The 24,095-nt window shown below is 33.0% G+C and overlaps 1 protein-coding gene across 1 annotated transcript in view; it reads right to left on the minus strand.

The window, feature by feature from the left end:
• Positions 1-24,095, minus strand: part of C24H14orf39 (chromosome 24 C14orf39 homolog) — a 51,942-nt gene that overhangs the window by 18,182 nt on the left and 9,665 nt on the right. Inside the window, exons 5-15 of the mRNA XM_007986868.3 lie at positions 22,180-22,367; positions 22,044-22,086; positions 20,141-20,261; positions 19,105-19,196; positions 17,548-17,675; positions 16,320-16,396; positions 11,713-11,798; positions 11,559-11,617; positions 4,633-4,694; positions 2,867-3,045; positions 894-1,038 (exon numbers count right to left, since the gene is read on the minus strand). Of these exons, the coding sequence (XP_007985059.2) occupies positions 894-1,038; positions 2,867-3,045; positions 4,633-4,694; positions 11,559-11,617; positions 11,713-11,798; positions 16,320-16,396; positions 17,548-17,675; positions 19,105-19,196; positions 20,141-20,261; positions 22,044-22,086; positions 22,180-22,367 (1,180 nt within the window). The remainder of the gene's footprint in view (positions 1-893; positions 1,039-2,866; positions 3,046-4,632; positions 4,695-11,558; positions 11,618-11,712; positions 11,799-16,319; positions 16,397-17,547; positions 17,676-19,104; positions 19,197-20,140; positions 20,262-22,043; positions 22,087-22,179; positions 22,368-24,095) is intronic.

Below are 24,095 nucleotides of genomic sequence, written 5' to 3' on the forward strand. Positions count from 1 at the left end.
TGAGACAAAAGTTGGAAGATGTAAAATACTATAACATGTATGTTACTATATCATCCATCAATAAATTTGTAATTTCAACAATTTAATGTCAGAGATATGGAAATAAAATATTCTAATCCACATAAAATTGGCTAAATATAATTAACTTAAATGAGCAATAACAATATTACTCATATCACATTGATACTTATGTAGGATTATTAAGTGGTTGATACTTTTCCAAGTGCTTTATGTGTATAAACTCTAATACTCACAAACCCTATGATAATAGTTATTATTTCATTTTACAGATAAGGAAACCAAGCCACTTACCCAAAATCCCACATCTGGTACATACCTCAGTGGTCTGGCTTCAGAGTCTAGTTTTAACCACTACACTGTATTGTTTCTACTTTTTGAATAAAGCATGTCTCAGTTTTCAGCTTTAATTTCTACATATAGAAATAAGCACTTTATCATGATTCATATCACTGAACAGTAGAAACCAATATTAGGTCTTTTAAAATTAACCAGTGATAATGCTGCTGTGTATACACATGTAGTTGAAAAGACCAATTTATAATATGGAACATTTTTATATTGAGAATTCTACTTTGTCTGAAAGTTAGATACATTAACTATAAAGTCAAATTCATTTTTTAAACTGCCTTTAGCTGTAATTTAAATTATCCCTATCCTGAGATCCGTTTTTAATGAGCAGATGTCAATATGAGGCATTCGAAATTGAAAACAAAAAGGTAATAGAGAACTTTGTCATACCATCAATACTCAGAATTTTTTTTAAATGCTTCTGTTGATAATCTGCCCCAAGAGAGTTTTGTATTAAAGAACTAAAATTACTCAAAGTTCCAGAGCACAATTTTTAGAATAAAACTTTTGGCTTCTCATATTACCTGATCTGACGAGATTTCTGTATCAAATACAGAAGAATCAAATAAATTCAATCCAGGTGATCTAGAAGTATAACTCATAAGAAAAGAAAGTCCAGGGGATTCCTTTTGTGTTTGAACTTCAGGTACTGCATTTCTATTTCTGTTACTGAGAAATAAGAAATCATCAAAATGTTAAAAATCTATTATTAAACACTGAATACTGGTAAGCATCATAAGCAACAGCATAGAGGTGAGAATTAGCACAGTTGGGAAACGTAGGAAGTAGTTATTGAAGTGACAATCCTATGGAGAAAGGATTGTATGAGGTAAAGACTAATGTTAAATAAAGTAGAACAATCAATTTGGGGATAATAACTATGAAAACCTACTGCGAATATACTGTCTGGCTCTATTCTAGGTTCTTCCATAGGCATAACTTACTTATTCTTCACAAGAACCCTATGAAACAGGTACTATTACTATCACTTCTATTTTACAGTAGGGAATTTTGAAGCATAGAAAGGTTAAATGATTTGCTTAAAAGAATAATAAGTGCCAGAAGTGGCAGGTGAATGCAGCAATCCCGATTCAAAGTCCAAGCTCTTAACCTTGACACTGTGCTGTCTTCAAGATTTTGAATGCCAGTGACAAGATTTTAGTGTTGATGAGAAGCCAGCCATTACAGTGATGTATAAGGAAGTTCAATTATAATATGATTTGGGAAAAATAATTAGACAAGACAGTTTATACCAGTGGTTAAAAGCATGGATTCTAGAGCCAGAACGGCCTGGGCTTAAATTTCTATTCTAATGTTGATTAGTTGTATCACCTGTGATTCTGTTTCCTCTTCTGTAAAATAAGGATAATAATGTACCTACAGCTAATAAGGTTGGTGTGAAAATTAAATGAGCAGTATTTATAAAATGTCTAGAGCAGTGCCTTGCACATTTTGTTAAGCGTTTGTTAAATTTAATAGAAATCTGATGATACTGCCACAACTATCTCTATTACTGTGAATGAGTCACTTAACTTTACAGATCATAGTTTTCTCATCCATGGAGACAGGTTTTAGCGTATGAGCTCACATTCTTTCACAGTTCTCAGGTTTGATGACAGGTTCCATTTTGAATGCACTGCGCTTGAGTCAACAGCATGACATTCAAATCAATAACTCTTATTAGCAATTTAAAAAGCGGAAGTACAGCACAGGTCTGATGCAAAACAACCCTGATGTGAAATCTGCTTGACATGTTTTAGAGAAACCTCAGGGTTCAGTGTTAAGGAAGAGGATGGACTAAACAGAAAGGTGAAGTACAGCACTATTTTCTTGGCTGCAAACTACAAATATGTGGTTTCCAAAATTTAATAATCATGTGAGAGATATTTATGCCTAAAGAGCTTGCTTAATAGAAATGGCAAGTCTTGCTTCAGACACTACAACACATGAAGAAATGACTGACGGAACATTAATTGATGATAAGTCTACATTCTACCATATGTGACAACAGCTTTCTAGCTTGACTTTTTTTTTTTTAAAATAGAGTCTCACTATGTTGCTCAGGCTGGATTCAAATTCCTGGGCTCAAAGAATCCTCCTCCCTTAGCCTCTCAAATAGCTGGGACTGCAGGCACATGCCACTATGCTAGGCTTAGCTTGATATTTTAAATTTTCTTTATCCTTTGGAAAAATCTTAAATCTACACACTATTGCTTTATAAGTACATGGGATTTATGCCATCTTCAGCTAAATGTTGCAGGAAAAATGGGGAATAGGGTCTATGAAACAGGAACAGCAGGGTATTAATAATTGTTAAAACAGGGTGAGGGTAAATGGAGGTGTGTTATATTAATCTTTCTCTTCTTTTTATGTCTGAAATACTACATAATAAAAACTTGTTAAAGTTACAGGTACTAGGCATTTTACTATTCCTATCAGTTATTTATCTAATTCAACACACAGATAATTTAACAGTAGTTATTAATTAAAATCCTACATTTCGAACGGTGGGGTTTTAGGGAATTTTATTTTCTCCAATGACTCAGATGCTTTCACAGCTTCAGGAGTTCCTAAAAATATAGGAATTTCAGATGTTCGTGGAAAATTCTCAGCTCTCTCTTCTACTTCGTCACTATCATTTTCTACTGGCTTCCCAAAATGTTCAGTATATATAGCCTGCAAATTCAAAGTAACAGAAAACTATAAAAAACAAATGCTGTGGCATAAATGACATACATAAAAATGCATGAGGAAAATACCTTATTAATCCATGATGCTAACATTTCACAGACAAAATAAGTGAAATAAGAATAACTGGTGAAAGTGATACTAAAACATATACCAAAATATAGAAAAATAAATATTTATCCGATTTTTTCTTTTCTTTCCAGTTCCATCTTCCACTCTTACCTGAAAAAGTAAATGACAGCCAGAACATATTGGGATTGATGAAAAAAATGATTAGGAATGATTTTTCTTTTAAAATTTCCACAATATGCTCTTTGGGTGAACAATTACATATGCTATCTCCTTGAAAGTGAAAAATGATGTACTTTTAAGCAATCTTGCTCTCATTGATTAATTTCATTTTCACACTTTTTTGACCTTATAAATCTGTTATGCTACTTTCTCTACAATAATTGAGAATCTGAATACTAATTTTCCTTTATGTCATTTTGTAGAATAGAGATATGATTTGTCAAATATGCTCGTTATGCCAAATCCCATTACAGAAATAATTTGGGTCCCTTCATCAAAAAATGTGCTTATTACTTGTGTTTCTTTACAGCAAAATACTACTTGATGTTTCTCTTATTTTAGCCTTTAATAGTTAGACTGAACTTGATATACATTGTTTACATCTATCATCAGGAAAGTGTTCCACTATTTAAATAATGCTTTCAAGATACTTTTATGGCAACCACTGCTCTTGAATTGCCGTGGTGAATCATTCAATCTTACCAAACAAAATTATTTTCCTCAATCATTATTTAGTTGTAGTCAAGATATACTGTCACTTACTAATGATAACTTTTTGTATATGTTTTTAATTTTTAAAAAAATTTATTGATGCATAATAGTTTACATAGTTTTGGGATACATGTGATAATTTAACACATTCATGTAATTTGTAAATATCAAATCAGTGTAGTTGGGATATCCATCACCTTAAATATTTGTCTTTTCTTCATGCTAGAAACTTTGACTTATTCTCTTCTAGCTATTTTGACAGGTACAATAGATGGCTGTAAGCTGTAGTCTCTATACGGATCTATCTAACACAAGGCCTTATTTCTTTTATCAAACTATATAGTTGCATCCATTAATCAGCTTCTCTACACTCCGCCTTCCCCACTACCCTTCCTGGACTCTGGTAACCACCAATCTATACTGTATCATCTTGAAACCCACTTTTTTAGCTCCCACATATGAGTGAGAAGATGTGATATTTGTCTTTCTGTGCTTGGTTTATTTTGCTTAACATAATGACCACCAGTTCCATCCATGTTGCTGCAAATAACTAAATTTCACTCTTTTTTATGGCCGAATAATATATTTTTGTATATTTTCATATAAAATGTTTGTGGCTTCATCTTTTAATCTGAAAAACAGAATCTGTAACTCTCGAGAAACCTGATCACCAAGCTGACAACATCTCACATAAATCACGTAAATCATTGTACTAAATCTGAAATTTAAATAGACGTAATATTTTAAATTGGAATTTTTGCTTAGAAATTAGAAATAAAATATTTGACTTACTTGTGAAGTACATTTTGATTCTCTTACTTGTCTTACTGTCCTTTTATCTCCATACTCAGCATCTGCTGTCATATAAGAACAAACTATGTTTCTCTTTTTGTAATTTTATTGTAAAATAAAACATTAGTCTAGCCATTTGAAATAGCTAATATTTAGCTGTTTTAACCTGCAAAAATGGCAAGTTCATATGGTTCAACATAATACATACAGATAAGAGAATAAAAAATATGAACAGTTTAACAAACAAAATTATAAAGAGAATATCCATGTTTCTTTACCCAGGTAAAGAAATCTAACATCATGAGCACTCTAAAAAGTTTCACATTCACCAAGTCTTGCTCCTCAGAGGTAATCACTATCCTGACTTTTGTGACTATCATTTCCTTAGTTGGCTTTGTTTTATCATCTAAATAATATAGCCTATTTTTCCTGTTTTAAATGTTATATAATAACATATGTATGCTCTTATGTTTTGGTTTTTTGTTTTGCATATGCTTGTAAGATGCATCCATATTATCGCACAAAGACACAGTTCTCTTATTTTTACTGATGTAAAGTATTCCATTGCACAAACACAATATATCTATCCATTCTATTGCAAATGGATATTTGAAGTGTTTCTGCTTTCATGTACAACCAATGATATTATGAACGTTCTTTTACATATATCCTTGCATGTATGTACTTCTATTTCTCTAGTATATACCTAGGATTGGAACTACGAGGTATGGGGTATGTATATCTCTAATTTTACTAGATGCCAAATTTTTCCAAACGGTTGTACCAATTTTTTGTGGTAAACTGTCATTCTGAATTACTCCAGGAAATCATTCAATATCACCAGACAAAATGATTAGCTCCAATTATAATTTAGGTATAGTCTCAATATGTAGTCATTTATTAATGGAGTTCCCACCAATAGTTTATGAGAATTCCTATTGTCCTACATTCTCCTACTTAGTATTGTTAGACTTTTTAAGTTTTGCTAATCTGGTGGATGTGTAATGATACCTCACTGTAGTTTTATTTTGAGTTACCTGATTTTCATATGTTTATCTGCCACAAAAGATTCTCTTTTCTAAAGTGTATACTTTTATACTTTGCACATATTTCTAATTGGGTTGTCTGCTTTTTTCTTCTTCATTTATAGAAGTTCTTTACACATTTTGGAAACTACTCTTTTGAAAGTTTTATGTACTTCAAATATATTATTTGCCCTTGTACTCTTTTTATGGTATCTTTTGATAAACAGAAATTCTTAATTTTAATATTGCCAAATTTCTCCATCTTTCTTTCATGATTGGACTTTTTAATGCTTGAGAAATCCTTTCCTATCTTGAAGTCATGAAGATGTTTTTCTATTTGATCTTCTGAGAGTTTTATACTTTTTGTCTCTTAAATTTAAGTCATAAGCATTATTTTTACCACATATTACTTTCTTCAAAAGCTGGGTCTGAAAATTATTGAAAAAAATTTTTAAATTCCAAAATAATTGTATTCATTCTTGGGTATGAAGCCACAGTATACATGCTCCACAGTAGGTAGGGCTATGTGAGATATGTGCATTTCCCCATATTCCTAGAGATTGGCTATTCCTCCTTGTCAAACACTCTGTCAGCTTGGCGTATATAGATTATAAACAGGTGAAACAGATCACCTGCACAGGTAATATATAATTTTTTTCTCTCAGAAGGAGCATCTTTGTGGATTAAGCATACTGTGTTGGGTGAATCCTATACTAAGTGTGACAAAAAGACTTATAGTATATTAAATGAGCATTCTAAATATACATCCATTTCATGTTGTCAGAATAAGGCATTTTTAAAACTTCAAAACAAAAGTCAGTTATGAGACAAAAAGAGATACAGACTTTTATATACTTTAATAGAGCAATTGTTATGCATTACTAGTTTACAAAAATATATCCATCTGTGTAGTATATATTATATATACATTCACCATTATGTTAATATACATATACATACATGTATACACATGTGTGTGTATATACATACAGAGAATGAGTTCATATTTTCAAGGGTGTGTCAAAGTTAGAAAAGCTAGATGACTTGGGGATGATAAATTCATATATATATCCTGTGATCCTTCAGTAACTTTATTCAAAGAAAATAGTCCAAGGTTTTAAAAGATTAATGTAAAAGAATATAGAGGCATTATTTGTAATAGCAAAAAAACTGAAAAAAAAAAAAAAAACCTAAAATATTCCACGTGAAAGAATGACTAAATAAATTACGGCATATCCACACAATGGAACATTATACGATCATTACAAATAAAATATATTTACTGACATAGAGAAATAACCTAAATAGTATATCAAGTGGGAAAAAAGAATAAAAAATTATGTATATAATATGATTCAAACTTGGAGGAAAAAAGAATAAAAATGCATAGAAAAACCGGTATACACCAGTATTTATGATGTTCAGTTACGTCTCAGTGATGATATTTTTGTTTTCTTTATATCTTTTTTTGTTTTCCAAATATTCTTTTGTTTTTATATACTTTAAGTTCTAGGGTACATGTGCACAACGTGCAGGTTTGTTACATATGCATACATATGCCATGTAGGTGTGCTGCACCCATTAACTTGTCATTTACATTAGGTATATCTCCTAATGCTATCCCCCTCCTCTCCCCCCTCCCCACAATAGGCCCCAGTGTGTGATGTTCCTCTTCCTGTGTCCAAGTGATCTCATTGTTCAATTCCTGCCTATGAGTGAGAACATGCAGTGTTTGGTTTTCTGTTCTTGTGATAGTTTGCTGAGAATGATGGTTTCCAGCTTCATCCATGTCCCTACAAAGGACACGAACTCATCCTTTTTTATGGCTGCATAGTATTCCATGGTGTATATGTGTCACATTTTCTTAATCCAGTCTGTCACTGATGGACATTTGGGTTGATTCCAAGCCTTTGCTATTGTGAATAGTGCCGCAATAAACATATGTGTGCATGTGTCTTTATAGCAGCATGATTTATAATCCTTTGGGTATATCCCCAGTAATGGGATGCTTGGGTCAAATGGTATTTCTAGTTCTAGATCCTTGAGGAATCGCCACACCGTTTTCCACAATGGTTGAACTAGTTTACAATCCCACCAACACTGTAAAAGTGTTCCTATTTCTCCACATCCTCTCCAGCACCTGTTGTTTCCTGACTTTTTCATGATCACCATTCTAACTGGTGTGAGATGGTATCTCATTGTGGTTTTGATTTGCATTTCTCTGATGGCCAGTGATGATGACCATTTTTTCATGTGTCTGTTGGCTGTATAAATGTCTTCTTTTGAGAAGTGTCTGTTCATATCTTTGCCCACTTTTTGATGGGGTTGTTTGTTTTTTTCTTGTAAATTTGTTTGGGTTCCTTGTAGGTTCTGGATATTAGCCCTTTGTCAGATGAGTAGATTGCAAAAATTTTCTCCCATTCTGTAGGTTGCCTGTTCACTCTGATGGTAGTTTCTTTTGCCGTGCAGAAGCTCTTTAGTTTAATTAGATCCCATTTGTCAATTTTGGCTTTTGTTGCCATTACTTTTGGTGTTTTAGACATGAAGACCTTGCGCATGCCTATGTCCTGAATGGCGTTACCTAGGTTTTCTTCTAGAATTTTTATGGTTTTAGGTCTAACATTTAAGTCTCTAATCCATCTTGAATTAATCTTCGTGTAAGGAGTAAGGAAAGGATCCGTTTCAGCTTTCTACTTATGGCTAGCCAATTTTCCCAGCACCATTTATTAAATAGGAATCCTTTCTCCCTTTCTTGTTTTTGTCAGGTTTGTCAAAGATCAGATGGCTGTAGATGTGTGGTATTATTTCTGAGGGCCCTATTCTGTTCCATTGGTCTATACCTCTGTTTTGGTACCAGTACCATGCTGTTTTGGTTACCGTAGCCTTGTAGTGTAGTTTGAAGTCAGGTAACGTGATGCCGCCAGCTTTGTTCTTTTGGCTTAGGATTGTCTTGGCAATGCGGGCTCTTTTTTGGCTCCATATGAACTTTAAAGCAGTTTTTTCCAATTATGTGAAGTAAGTCATTGGTAGCTTAATGGGGATGGCATTGAATCCATAAATTACCTTGGGCAGTATGGCTATTTTCACAATATTGATTCTTCCTATCCATGAGCATCGTATGTTCTTCCATTTGTTTGTATCTTCTTTTATTTCACTGAGCAGTGGTTTACAGTTCTCCTTGAAGAGGTCCTTCACATCCCTTGTGAATTGAATTCCTAGGTATTTTATTCTCTTTGTAGCAATCGTGAATGTGAGTTCATTCATGATTTCGCTGTTTGTATGTTATTGGTGTTTAAGAATGCTTGTGATTTTTGCACATCGATTCTGTATCCTGAGACTTTGCTGAAGTTGCTTATCAGCTTAAGAGATTTTGGGCTGAGACGATGGGGTTTTCTAAATATACAATCATGTCATCTGCAAATGGGACAATTTGACTTTCTCTTTTCCTAATTGAATACCCTTTATTTCTTTCTCTTGCCTGATTGCCCTAGCCAGAACTTCCAACACTATGTTGAATAGGAGTGGTGAGAGAGGGCATCCCTGTCTTCTGCCAGTTTTCAAAGGGAATGCTTCCAGTTTTTGCCCATTCAGTATGATACTGGCTGTGGGTTTGTCATAAATAGCTCTTGTTATTTTGAGATACGTTCCATCAATACCAAATTTATTGAGAGTTTTTATCATGAAGGTCTGTTGAATTTTGTCAAAGGCCTTTTCTGCATCTATTGAGATAATCATGTAGTTTTTGTCTTTGGTTCTGTTTATATACTGGATTACATTTATTGATTTGCATATGTTGAACCAGCCTTGCATCCCAGGGATGAAACCCACTTGATCATGGTGGATAAGCTTTTTGATGTGCTGCTGGATTCAGTTTGCCAGTATTTTATTGACGATTTTTGTATTGATGTTCATCAGGGATGTTGGTCTAAAATTCTCTTTTTTTGTTGTGTCTCTGCCAGGTTTTGGTATCAGGATGATGTTGGCCTCATAAAATGAGTGAGGGAGGATTCCCTCTTTTTCTATTGATTGGAATAGTTTCTGAAGGAATGGTACCAGCTCCTCCTCATACCTCTGGAAGAATTCGGCTGTGACTCTGGTCCTGGACTTTTTCTGGTTGGTAGGCTGTTAATTATTGCCTCAATTTCAGAGCCTGCTATTGGTTTATTCAAGGATTCAAGTTCTTCCTGGTTTAGTCTTGGGAGAGTATATGTGTCCAGGAATTTATCCATTTCTTCTAGGTTTTCTAGTTTATTTGTGTTAGAGGGTTTATAATATTCTCTGATGGTAGTTTGTATTTCTGTGGGATCAGTAGTGATATCCCCTTTATCATTTTTATTGTGTCTATTTGATTCTTCTCTCTTTTCCTCTTTATTAGTCTTGCTAGCAGTCTATCAATTTTGTTGATCTTTTCAAAAAACCAGCTCTTGGATTCATTGATTTTTGAAGGGTTTTTGTGTCTCCATCTCCTTCAGTTCTGCTCTGATCTTAGTTATTTCTTGCCTTCTGCTAGCTTTTGAATGTGTTTGCTCTTGCTTCTCTAGTTCTTTTAATTGCGATGTTAGAGTGTCAATTTTAGATCTTTCCTGCTTTCTCTTGTGGGCATTTAGTGCTATAAATTTCCCTCTACACATTGCTTTAAATGTGTCCCAGAGATTCTGGTATGTTGTATCTTTGTTCTCATTGGTTTCAAAGAACATCTTTATTTCTGCCTTCATTTTGTTATGTACCCAGTAGTCATTCAGGAGCAGGTTGTTCAGTTTCCATATAGTTGAATGGTTTTGATTGAGTTTCTTAGTCCTGAGTTCTAGTTTGATTGCACTGTGGTCTGAGAGACAGTTTGTTATAATTTCTGTTCTTTTACATTTGCTGAAGAGTGCTTTACTTCCAACTATGTGGTCAATTTTGGAATAAGTGTGATGTGGTGCTGAGAAGAATGTATATTCTGTTGATTTGGGGTGGAGAGTTCTGTAGATGTCTATTAGGTCTGCTTGGTGCAGATCTGAGTTCAAGTCCTGGATATCCTTGTTAACTTTCTGTCTCGTTGATCTGTCTAATGTTGACAGTGGGGTGTTAAAGTCTCCCATTATTATTGTATGGGAGTCTAAGTCTCTTTTAAGTCTCTAAGGACTTGCTTTATGAATCTGGATGCTCCTGTATTGGGCGCATATGTATTTTAGATAGTTAGCTCTTCTTGTTGAATTGATCTCTTTACCATTATGTAATGGCCTTCTTTGTCTCTTTTTATCTTTGTTGGTTTACAGTCTGTTTTATCAGAGACTAGGATTGCAACCCCTGCCTTTTTTTGTTTTCCATTTGCTTGGTAGATCTTCCTCCATCCCTTTATTTTGAGCCTATGTGTGTCTCTGCATGTGAGATGGGTCTCCTGAATACAGCACACTGATGGGTCTTCAGTCTTTATCCAATTTGCCAGTCTGTGTCTTTCAATTGGACCATTTAGTCCATTTACATTTAAGGTTAATATTGTTATGTGTGAACTTGATCCTGTCGTTATGATATTAGCTGGTTATTTTGCTTGTTAATTGATACAGTTTCTTCCTAGCGTTGATGGTCTTTACATTTTGGCATGTTTTTGCAATGGCTGGTACCGGTTGTCCCTTTCCATGTTTAGTGCTTCCTTCAGGATCTCTTGTAGGGCAGGCCTGGTGGTGACAAAATCTCTAAGCATTTGCTTGTCTGTAAAGGGTTTTATTTCTCCTTCACTTAAATATTCTACAATAAAATGTATTTGTTTTATATTTAGGGAAAATGTATTTTAAAGCCTGGCATGCATGGTCAGTTAACCAGAGATGCAAATAATGCCAACAATTTATTTGACTAATATAAAAGCCTCATATAATTTGTTACCCCTACTTCTTAGAAAAAAATATAAACGGCAAATACCTTTATCTCCTTTTTCAAACCACTGATTGGAATTTGATTGTTTCTGTGGAGTTAACAATCTAAAATAGAATAAATATAATTTTTGTATTTTTTCTGAGTTGATATCCATAAATTATTTGAGAGGTTAAAGCATTTTCTTATCTTTAAAAGTTACCTGACTTGCATAAACTTTTGTGAACTTTTGATAGCCATAATATGTGAACATTTTGAATGGTTATCCACAGCAGAGTCATTAAATACCTGAAAGAAAGAAATTAAGCATCTGACTTGGCTATACAAAGCAATAAAAAATTTTTTCCTTGTCATAGCAACTCAGAACTCTCATTTCGTTAGCATTTCATCCTTACCATCATTATCAACATCAGCAACTACACACATTAACTGAAACCACTACATACAAAACATTAAGTCAAATGCTGAGAAACAAAAAAGTTTAAGAATTTAATGTTTTTGACAAGTATAGTAACGATCTGTAGTAGTATTTCTGTATTTAAGATAAGCCTTTTAAAATTTATACCACCCATATTCATGACTCATCAACTAAATCTTACCATTTTCTCAACTGATTATCTGATTTCTGTGTCCCTCCATTCTCTATTACCTCTCAAATTTAACACAGGAAAGCAAAACAACAGAGTAAAAGATTAAAAGCTGAAAGTTTCCTTTTTATATATATATAAAAAAGCTATTATTCCATTTTAACCTTAAATTGTTTAATATTAATATCTAGCTGGGAGTGGTGACTTATGCCTGTAATCCCAATACTTTCAGGGACTGAGGCCAGAGGATCACTTGAGCACCAAGAGTTCAAGACCAGCCTGTACAACATAGTGAGACCCTATCTCTACAAAACATTTAAAAATTAGCTGAGTTTGGTAGCCTGATGTCCTAGCTACTGGCGATGGGGGGAGCAAGGGCGGGGTCGAGGTGGGACGATCCATCGAGCCCAGGATTTCAAGGCTACAGTGAGCCATGATCACGCCACTACACTCCAACCTGGAAGTGACACAGCAAGACTTTGTCTCAAAAACAAATTGTTTAATATTAATATCTAAACCATTGTTTCATTAATGTTTGTTTCAAGCCTTTTGTCCTCCTTGAATCACTCATTTTAGAGTCCCTGCTTTTTGTTATTTGACTCAAAATGAAAATATAGTTTTAACAGAAAAGTTTATCTCATTTATTTTTGCTATAACAGACATTGATCTTAATTCTGTCATCTTTCTGTGCTCTTCAACTGTAAGAAAAGGTGTCAACCTCCTTTAAAGAACAAGTGATGCTACTGTTTTGATGTATGCTTTAAACCAAGCTTGTTCAACCCATGGCCTGCAGGCTGCGTGCGGTCCAAAATGGCTCTGACTGTGACCCAATACAAATTTGTAAACTTTCTTAAAACATGAGATTTTTTCAAGGTTTTATTTTATTTATTTATTTTTTAGTTCATCAGCTATTGTTAGTGTTAGTGTATTTTATGTGCGGCCCAATACAATTCTCTTTTTCCAGTGTGGCCCAGGCAAGTGAAAAGACTGGACACACCTGCAAGGAGAATACATGTCTGTATATGTCTCCTGGTACAAATACCTGTACAAATATTTCAAATATTTGTTTCGAGTAGATGTCAAGCAGTAGAACTGCTAACGATATACATTTTTATTTGTAATAAATTTATATTGTGAATCAGTCCTCCAAAGTGGTTGTACCAAATTACACTTCCACTATTCTTGACCTCACGAAATATTACCAAGCAAATATTTTAAGTCTGCTAACCTGATAGGTAAAACCAGGCATTTCAATGGTTTAATTTGCATTTCCCTGTACTTCTGGTGTCTGGCATCTTGTTATGTTTAGTGATCCTTTGGCTTTCCCTTTTTATAAACTGCCTTCTTATTTTTTGTCCATTTTTATTATCTCTTTATTAATTTGTAAGAGTTACTATGTACTTCTTTATATAGTATACAGTGTGGATACCAATATTTTGCTCATTTTGTTATTGTCTTTTAACTTTGTTAGTGTCTTTTGTCACATATAAGTTTTTATTTTTATGTAGTCTGTTGTTCACTTTGTCTTTTTCCTTCACCACATTGTTATAATTACATGTTTTGATAATATTTACAAATGTTTCGCGTGATGGAAATATTCTGGAATTAGAGTGATAATGGTTGCACAACCTTATGATACACTAAAAACCACTAAATCTACACTTTTAAGTGGTAACTTTCATGGTATATGAATTATACCTCAAGGAAAGAAGAAAAATAATGGATATTTTGACATATGGCCATACAGATCCCCCTCTTTATCTTGCAAGTTTTTTAGGGGAGGGCTACCTTTGTGTTTGACTTGTATTTTTTAAATTATAGTAAGTAAAAATAGCAACTTTTTAGAATTCATTGAAATATACTTTTTATTCTAGTAATAGCTCAATTTTGGTTAATATTGCAAATAAAAACTTAACTGTATTCTGTGTATGTTGAGCACAAAGTTTGCTAATTGTGCTATTCAGATTCCCTAAATTCTTATTTATTTTTCACCCATTTGATTTACCTCTGTGGCAGAAACTGCCATTTGCCTGTCCTATCCAAAATCTAATTTCTCCTTGTGTTCTACTTTAAAAAACAAAGAAACAAACCAAAAAACCCTGTTTCCCAACCTCTTCTGCAGATAGAGGTACCCAAGTGACCAAGTTCTGGCCAATGAAATGATATCATAAATTGTTTACGGAGCTTCCGGGAAAAATCCTTAAAAATGGGGCTGACTCAGCTGGCCCTTCTCCCCTATTTCTTTCCTGCCTGGAAGGCAGATATGATGGCACATTTACGTAGTTACCTTCTGACCATGAAGTGACCTAAAGGTAAAAGCATAGCATGAAAAACAGCAGGGAAACAAAACATAGATGAAGCTTGAGAAATAACGACATTGTTGAGATGATGCTATCAGTCCTGAATCTGAATCACCTACTTTAGAATTTTATGGCAAGTAAGAGAAAAATTCATGTTTATCTTGTTTAAGATGCTATCATTTCACTGGTTTGGTTTTATATTGTTTCACATATAGCCAAACTCAACTCCTAAACTCACAATCAGTACTTTTTTTTGAGAGACTATATTAAGCTTCTTGTTTTAACTGTGTATTTAACCATTTATTTGAAAGTCTGTCAAATTCTGCTTTACATATTTTGAAACTTGAAATAATTTAGCACATTGTGGTTTTTATAATTTCTTGGTAAATTGTTCTTTTTAAAAATATGAAATGTATTTACCCCATTAATGCTTTTCACCCTGAACTCTATTTCATACAACATTGTTACATCTGCCTTGTTTTTGTTTGCATTTGCCTGATATATTTTCTTTTTTTTTCAATTGTGGTTTTTATAATTTCTTGGTAAATTGTTCTTTTTAAAAATATGAAATATATTTACCCCATTAATGCTTTTCACCCTGAACTCTATTTCATACAACATTGTTACATCTGCCTTGTTTTTGTTTGCATTTGCCTGATATATTGTCTTTTTTTTTCAGTCTCAATGTCAAGTTGTTTCTGCTCTTCTGCTTTAATAGCATATACTCGTATTTTGTTTATATATCCCATAGAAGTAGTTCTGTCTTTTAATGGGGGTTTAACTCAGTCGCATTTTTGTGGTTACTAATTTGTTCAGAACTATTTCTGGCACCTTACTCGTTTTCTATTTACAATGCTTTCTAGCTGTTTTATTTTTACCCCCATTACTGTCTTTTATTGGACTAATTTTGTTTTATCTATTTTATTCTACTTTTTTAAAACTAACACATTCTATTTCTCTTCTGGTGGTTACCTTTAAATGTTTAATATATATGCATAAATTTACATTTTTCCAACAAGGTATGGAGTTCATCAGTGTTCATATCTTCTCCCTACCTCTATCCTTAAATAAAAAATAGAACTCTAGTAAACTTATTTTTCTCATTTATTTTTCCACCTTCATCCCATATTGACATTATCTGGAATTTCAGTACCAGATTTAAAAATTTTTTTAAGTTATACATGTTTACACTTGAGTTTCACTAATTACTTTGGTCACCATTACCAGTGTAAGAACAATTATGTTTTTCATTGAGGCTTTCCCTCTGGACTATTTTCAGGAAGAATGGGGAAAGATAAAAAAGTGTGCCAGCAGCAGTTAGCTCTCTGGGTGGTATGCTCCTTACTCTTCATGGGCATCAAGAACCACCCAGGGGACCTGCCTATCTCTCTCCCCCAAACTTCCATATTCACTGCTTCCACCTGGAGACAGTCATTCCACTGCTGATGGCTGGCCAAAGATACAGTGGATATAAGATGAACAGGGGGTTAAGTAAACTAACTACGACTGAGGTAATGCAACCAATTACCTTACTCATCATCCATATACCTTTATCTTGTGGAACAGTATTATCCTATGCATGTCCTGGGCAATAATTTACCTCTTCAATCCAATCCTGCTATTTTTCCTTCAGGAATTTCTCACAGTTTTGGGTCTACTATGTACAGGGCTTGGTATTTTAAAATATCTTTTTCTATTATTTTTAGGAATAAGGGGATAAGTTACAGTATACAATCAGAATGCCATATTGAAACACCTTTAAATTTTTTAGACCTTGAGTTTGCACTAATGGCTGATTTAATAAATTTATAACACACACACACACACACACACACCCGTCTGTGTCTTAAGGGTAGTACATTCATTATTACATTTAATGCAAGCAGGTATTTAATTTATACTACTAAAAAAGAGATACCTACCTGTGTATCATTTTCTTTTTGTCTGAAGTCAATATTGGCAAGCTTTGACTGATTCACAGAACTTTCTTCTTTTACATCTAGATTATTAAACAGTACTACTTTAAATCAACTCTGGAAACAGAATCAAGTATCTTCCCCAACATTTAACCTAAACTTGTAATTTAGAAAATCAAATCTACATGAATAGTTTAAATTAAAATATGGAATTATGAAATTATTTTAAAACTCTTAATTCCTTACTATATAATAGCTTTACAATAACTATGAAGATGAAATGACAAAAGACCAATTGACAAAACTGTACCTTTATAACGGGTTACCAAAGAAGACAGAGTGGTTGAGGAGACAAAGAAACCAGCCAGTGTAGTTAATCTAATATAATATATTAGGTTGGCGCAAAAGTAATCATGGTTTTTACCATTACTTTTTTTTTTTTTTTTGAGATAGAGCTTTGCTCTGTCCCCCAGGCCGGATCTCAGCTAGCTGCAAGCTCCACCTCCCAGGTTTACGCCATTCTCCTGCTTCAGCCTCCCGAGTAGCTGGGACTACAGGCGCCCGCCACCACGCCCGGCTAGTTTTTTGTATATTTTTTAGTAGAGACGGGGTTTCACCGGGTTAGCCAGGATGGTCTCGATCTCCTGACCTCGTGATCCGCCCTTCTCGGCCTCCCAAAGTGCTGGGATTACAGGCTTGAGCCACCGCGCCCGGCCTACCATTACTTTTAATGCCGAAACCGTTATGTAACGGCAAATGCCATTAAATTTTAATTAAAAGCAATGGCAAAAACTGTGATTACTTTTGCACCAACCTAATAGTTCATTTAATCTGCAGAGCCACTAAATGAAACTTGACTCAAATATCTCAGTGACTAAGTTACAGATACTAATAGCATAAGTCTTTTACCTAAGTCACACATATTGATAATCAACTCCTCAAATGAAAAATATGTAATTTTTCATCCTCCTCTAATAGCTGTGCAACCAGGCCAGACACTGTTTTTGAAAATTATTGTGTGAATAATTCCTTTCTCAAGAGAAAAAAAGTTAGGTATAGAAGACATATTTTGTTTGCTCTCAGAAAGATTCAAAGTAGCACTTTCTTGAGTTTATAGGTCCCCAGTATTGTTTTTGCTTACACCGAATGATAAATAAAATTGCTCCCTTTTATTTCTTCTGTGTGTTTGCAAAAAAAAAATATGATGTTTTTGAATAACAAACAGATATTATACCTGCAATTCTTGGTTCTGAAGAATGCATCTTTATTGGTCTTACTAATTTCTGAGATTCATAAGGAAGAAATAATTGACTGCTTTGAGTTTTATTAAATGCAAGTACATGTTCATCTTTTTCAAAAATTCTAAAGAGAAAGGTGAATTACATTAAATATTAGATAAGTTAAAATTAACATATTTTAAAGCTAGGAGGCATATTTAGATACTATATAATAAAAACCACTCATTTTGCAGATAATAAAACTGAGTTCCAAAGAATTTAATAGACTTGCCCAAAATGACTGAATTACTTAGTAGTGGTGTCAGAGCAAAACCACACTTCCCCTGATTAAGTTCAGTGCTCTTCCCAATATAGTCCACTCTTGTTTTTAAAATATAATAATTGAAAAAGACTTTCTACACATGTCAAAAACATTTTAAGCCAAAACTTGTAACTACAAATAGCATGCTCCAGATTTCATGGTACTTCAAACTTTAAAAAGACATATTCAGAAATAAATCAACCAACATGAATACAGAAATTGTTAAAACAGTATTATAATCATAAATGGGTCTTTTAAGTTTTTTACTGAAGGAATAGTTTTCACTAAATTTTACCTAAATCAAAGAAATAGAATAAACACTGTCAGAATATATATTGAGTTAAAAATGACTAAATATTCATGTTTCTGTCAATATATGGAATTTTTCTTAAAGGCGGTCAATAAAGTAAAATTCTGTCTATTTACCTATTTTTTCAATTAACTTCATTATAAAATTAAAGACATACTTGCACTGAATGTGGTACATGGGAGTGGAGGAATCGAGAAAATAACACATCCAAAAAAGTAGGATCAGGGAAATTAACCTGACAGAAGAGTATGTTGAAAAATCAGAGTAAGGGCCATGGAACTTGAGGAAAGGAGTTTTAGAAGAATGAAAAAGGATTAAGTAGGATGGAAAAGTAAAAGTTGATCAGAAACAGCAATAGTAATACATCTATTTTTCTGTCATATGATAACAGGCAGATCCCATCTTTTTTTTTTTTTTTTTTTTTTTTTTTTTTTTTTTTTTTTTGCCTCTATAACTGATCTCTATTTTATCACCATTAAAACAAAAGACAAGGAAATACGATGTCACACATTTAGCAGCATGCTTTGACTCATCTTCACTCTATAGCAAAGGAAGAACTGGTCAAGGTGGATAGGGTGATAAAAAAGTAAATACCTTGCTATTCCCACTATTGTTTCTGTTTTACTCCTATTGCTGGCCCATCATGGAAAACACTGGATGACTTATACAACTGACAGGTTCTAGAACAGCAGATTTGCTGCTGCTACTCTATTTCTCTTTACATATTATCCTCAGCCTTACTAAATAACAAGCAGATTTTAGTATTAGTTCATAATATTTAAGTTAATAATATTTTTCATAAGAAATTAATAGAAAATAGCCTGCACAACAAAATTTACCAATACTGTGTAAATATTAGTGGTTTGGGATGGAATATAGAATCAAACTTTTAGATGCAAAATATCTGTTCACATAAAATCTAATTTTAAAGGTTACCTATACCTTTCTTTCAGTTCTTTTCTGTTTTCTACATTTTTGTTCTTTTCTTCCAGAGTTTCTGAAAGAGCCTTAGTTTCATAATGCCTAGATATCTGCTAAAAAGACAAATGGGAATGCAAAACAAAATAATTACTTGCAAAGCAGTAAAAAAGATATGCTTTATCTTATGTTTTTCTATATAATCATAAGATTCATATTTTTGATAGTATCTACTATCGTCTATTTACAGTTATTAAAACAAAAACAAAATTAACAATAAATCACACCCCTTTAACTTTTCCTTACAATTCCACTGGCAAATGTAGATTTTAATGAACTCCAATCTTTTCAAAAACAGATAGTCATAAGCAAAGTAGACATTGATTCCTTACATAAGGACACAGTTACCATATATTTTAAAGGAAATGGCATCTACTTTCTTCTGTTTACTAAAATGATATTACTGTTATTTAGTACCTCATAGTTAATGAATGATAAGAATACAATATTTAACAGAATTTTCAAACATTTGGAAAATAAGGTATTCAAAATTTTCTCAGAGTTTGGAAGCGACTTTGATGGGTTATCATACCTATGTAAATGAAAGCCACAATTTCGTGGATGGCATCCAAACGTATCCAAGAAAAAACAATTTTTTTTTTTGAGACGGAAAAGGCTACACTAGTTCTAGCCTAGCTCGGTAAAGATTATAGTCATCTATTTTTCAAGTTTAAATTCTTTATTTACTACCTTTTAAAAAAAACCCTGGCATAGGTCTTTTAATGCCTTTAAAATCCTGTTATTATGCTGCATCTTATTCCTTCCTCATGTTCTCTCCTCAGACTTCAAACAAAGCTAAACTATTCCCCAAAACTCAGTTTAATATATTCAGTACCTAAAATACCTTTTGGCTCCAAAGGTAATCTGAGGCAAATAAATTATCTTAAACCTTTCTCCATATTAGGCTGTCGTAAAAATAGCTCTTCTAAAACTGTCAACTAACATACCACTATATTTATACATTAATACACATATTAGAAATATATAACAAAATATATACCTGGTTTAAATAATTAATTTCTATTTCCATTTCATCTACTTCTTTCTTCAATTCAGATGAACTTTTGGTAAAATTGCTGGCATTTTTAAGAATATCTTGTGTTTTACATCTCAAATTAACACTTCTTAAGTTAAGGAACTATGTCATGTAAGTAAATTTTAAATTTATAATATATATACCATATCAGAAATGATTATGTGACATCATTTATATGTACGTTGCATATAAACAGTAAGCAATATTAAAAACAGTATCTGAAAACAGGAGAATAACATAAACATTTGGCAGACTAACAAAGATAATTTATTGTTTATGTTATATATTGAGCTTAAAAATAACATTGAATACAAAATATTTGTTAGGATTATTTCAGTTAAGTATTTTCACAGGGTAGTCTTTTTTTTTTTTTTTTTTTTTTTTTTTGCTTTTTAAATCAAAGTTCATTGTGTCACTTGCCATAACTAATAAAACATAATTCAGGCCCAAATTTAACTTCTTATGTGCTTCCATTATTTATTTGTTCAAAGACAATATTAAAAATCTACCCATTTCAAGCCAACAACAGTATGCTAGACAAAAACAAAATCGACCAAATTTCCCTTTTCTTGCTCTGTAAGGCTCATCGGTGTACCCTACAGAACTCAAAAGAGAGGCAGATCTTCAATTTGGACTTTCTACTTGAACTGGATTTGTGCCCAATTTCAAGTAAAAAATCCTCAGCTATTTTAATAGACATTCCACATGGTTCTTAGCTAATACAATGTCCTAAATTACAATCCATTTAGGAGAATTTGAAAATGATAGAATAGTGACAGTTAACAAGAATTCCAGAGAAAATTAATCAGGGCTTTCCTATTCTGCCTTAAAATATGTATGATTTATAAGATAGAATATAAAATTTCAGGTGAATCATGATTTATAAGTCTATTGTTATCAAGTTTCCATTAAAATGTTAGATACAGATAATTAAATCCTAATCTTCAAATCTTCCTACCTCCATTCACCTCTTCCTGTTTGTCATGCAATCTTATATCTCATCCCATTCCACATCCAACTCCCTAAACCCTTGCTATACCTTCAGCATCTACTAACTTTTGCCCCTTCCCACTGAAAAGTTAAAGCACAAATGGGCAGCAAATGAACAGCAAAAAATGGAAGAGACTAAAACCAAAACATGGAAAAAGCTAGCAGCAGAAGAGTTAAAAGGATGGTTTAGAATGAAGCAGACAGAAAGGAAGGTAGAATGCAGGGATAAAGAAGACTTAGTACAAATAGTGGAGTTATAATCTGATAGGAAAGTATATGAAGGATTGCGGAGGTTGAAAGAGGATTAAAGTTTCAAGTTCATCATCAGGGAAGAGCTCTCTGACGAACAAGTGAGACTTAGACCAATTAAGAATTACTTAGGCATCTATTACAGTGGTACTGTATTAGAATTATTTGTTTACATGTCTGTCTTCCCTACTAAACTCTGAGCTCCTTGGAAGAGAGCTCTGTATCATCTTCAGTATTGCCTGGCACAAGGTAGGTTTCCAATGATAGATGAATGAATAAATGTAACTCACCTCCTTTGCACCTTCCATTCTAACAAGTAATAATCAAGCAATTTAACTGGAATTTTCTTTGGTAAGACAGACCAATATGACATTTTCATGGTTTGGTTCCTAAGATACGCCACTTAAACCCAAATACATATGCTATTTTATTCTTACCAAAGTTGCTTGCTTCTGATCACATGAATATACATGAAAATGAATCCAAGATGACCTTTAAAATGACTTTTAAAATCTTTTAATTAAACACAAAACAAATCCATGTTATTCTCACAAAGGAAACACAGTAACAAAATACAAAACAATGCCTATCTGATAAAAATTATAAGTACAAATACTATTGTGGATACATGTTTAATGTCCATTTAATAAGTGATGGAAAGGGAGCAGGCACTGAAAAACAAAGTCATAGCATAAGCTGATTTATTATCTTCTTTTTGTTACAAAGATACCATAATTAAAACAAAATGATAAAAATGCTAATACCTCGAAATTTCATAAAAATTGTTTCATTCATTTTTAATTGTTCAGTACATGCCAACACTCTGCTTTCAATTTCTTCATGTTCTCTTTTCTTCTCATAATATTCACATGAAAAGGGTGTTTCTGAGTATTTTAGTTGGTATTGCTTCAAAACTTCTTTATATTGACGTATATAATCATGATACATTTCTCTGTTAAAATTAAAAGAAATTATGTCTATGTAACAACAATAGATCTAAAAGCTTTGTAAATAGACTGTTAAAGTCTATTAAATTAAGCATAAAAGGCAAATCAAATGTCTTCTTATTCTTGTTTCCCTCAATATTGCCTGTCCTTCAGACTTTCCTTAACTCCACCACACTTCTCAACTTGACTCTTTTTCTTCATTATCTGAGTTATTCACTTCCTAATTCCATTCAATTTAACTCCTACTCCCACCATTTTAATGATGCTATTCTTCCCAAGGTCACCAATGATCAAATTTGTCCAACTGAATGATTTCTTTTTAGTACTGCTCTTAATTAACACTGCAGAACCTGGTTCTTCTGATCACTTACTCCTAGTAGAACCTCTATCTCCCCTGGCTTCTGAGTCTCTACTCTCCCCAGCTCAGCTACTTCTATAACCATATATTTTTAATCTTCAATTTTCATTAGCTAAAATTACCACATGAAGTCATGTTCTATGTGTTAGAACTCTGGTTCACCATCATGTATACCCCATAACTATTTTATGAAAAAAATTTTATCACGGTTTAGAAGAACTCCTCTGGTCCAGCTCCAGTAGTAGTGGCCACTCATCTACTTAGGCGCAAATCTTAAATGAGACAGTTAATTCTTGCAAAAGGACATTAACCTTTTTTTCTTATTTGACCTGTGCTCGATTCTACAAGAATCAAAATTACGATGGCCCATGGGCCAAATCTAATCTGCCACCTATTTTTGTACAGCCTATGAACTATGAATGATTTTTACATGTTTCAATGATTGAAAAAAATCAAAAGTTTATTCCATGACACATTCAAATTATATGAAATTTAAACTTCAGTGTCCATAAATAAAGTTTTATTAGATTATAGCTCATTTATTTACATATTATCTGAAATTCTCTGGTGCCATAATAGTAGAGTTGAGTAGTCATGACAGATGTTGGCCCACTAAGGTTAAAATATTAATACTTACTATCTGGTCCTTTACCAAAAAAGTTTGCCAACTCTAATCAACAACATTGAAAATGTTAAATCCAGTTCTTTATAGAAAATATATTCTTAAATCTTCTTTTTGCCCAATTCTTATCAAATACTTAGTTTCAAAAAAAAAACACAGAAAAATTTTTGAAAATATATGGTTCTTACATTCCTCAATATTTTGTCATTTCTTGGATCAAAGTATACTCTATGGGGGAGTTTCTTAAAAGATACTCTGATTATCTCACCTTAGCAGATTAGGGAAGAACAAGTCTTCAAAAACTGCACACATGAGAAGAAAAGTAAGGATAACAGCCCTGTGCTGGTGAGCAGGTCTGAATCTTAAGAAAGTTTTAATTTCTTAATATTACTAAACTGTCCCCTTTAGCAAGAAAAAGCAGTTGAGCCCCAAACAAGCTCCTATTCCTCTAAATGCATACTTGCTAATTAAGACCCACTTACTATTTAATAGCTTGGGAAAAATGGTACAGGGAAGAAATACCTATAAGAAAATTAAGCCTGGGTCACCAGTTCCAGGTGAGATGAACATACCACATCCACCCTATTCATACTGTATATTCATGCTCACTCTTCTAACATACTCCATATAGAAACTCCAGCAGAGCCTAGCATAGCTATGTCATACTTAAAGAAGAGCCATTATTATCTCATCTGTGCCAGCAATACTATTTTTCATGAACGACTTGAACAGGGATGGGAGATTAGGAGAAAC

Source organism: Chlorocebus sabaeus, chromosome 24 (assembly GCF_047675955.1).
Source record: "Chlorocebus sabaeus isolate Y175 chromosome 24, mChlSab1.0.hap1, whole genome shotgun sequence".
In the NCBI taxonomy this organism is placed as follows: Eukaryota; Metazoa; Chordata; class Mammalia; order Primates; family Cercopithecidae; genus Chlorocebus; species Chlorocebus sabaeus.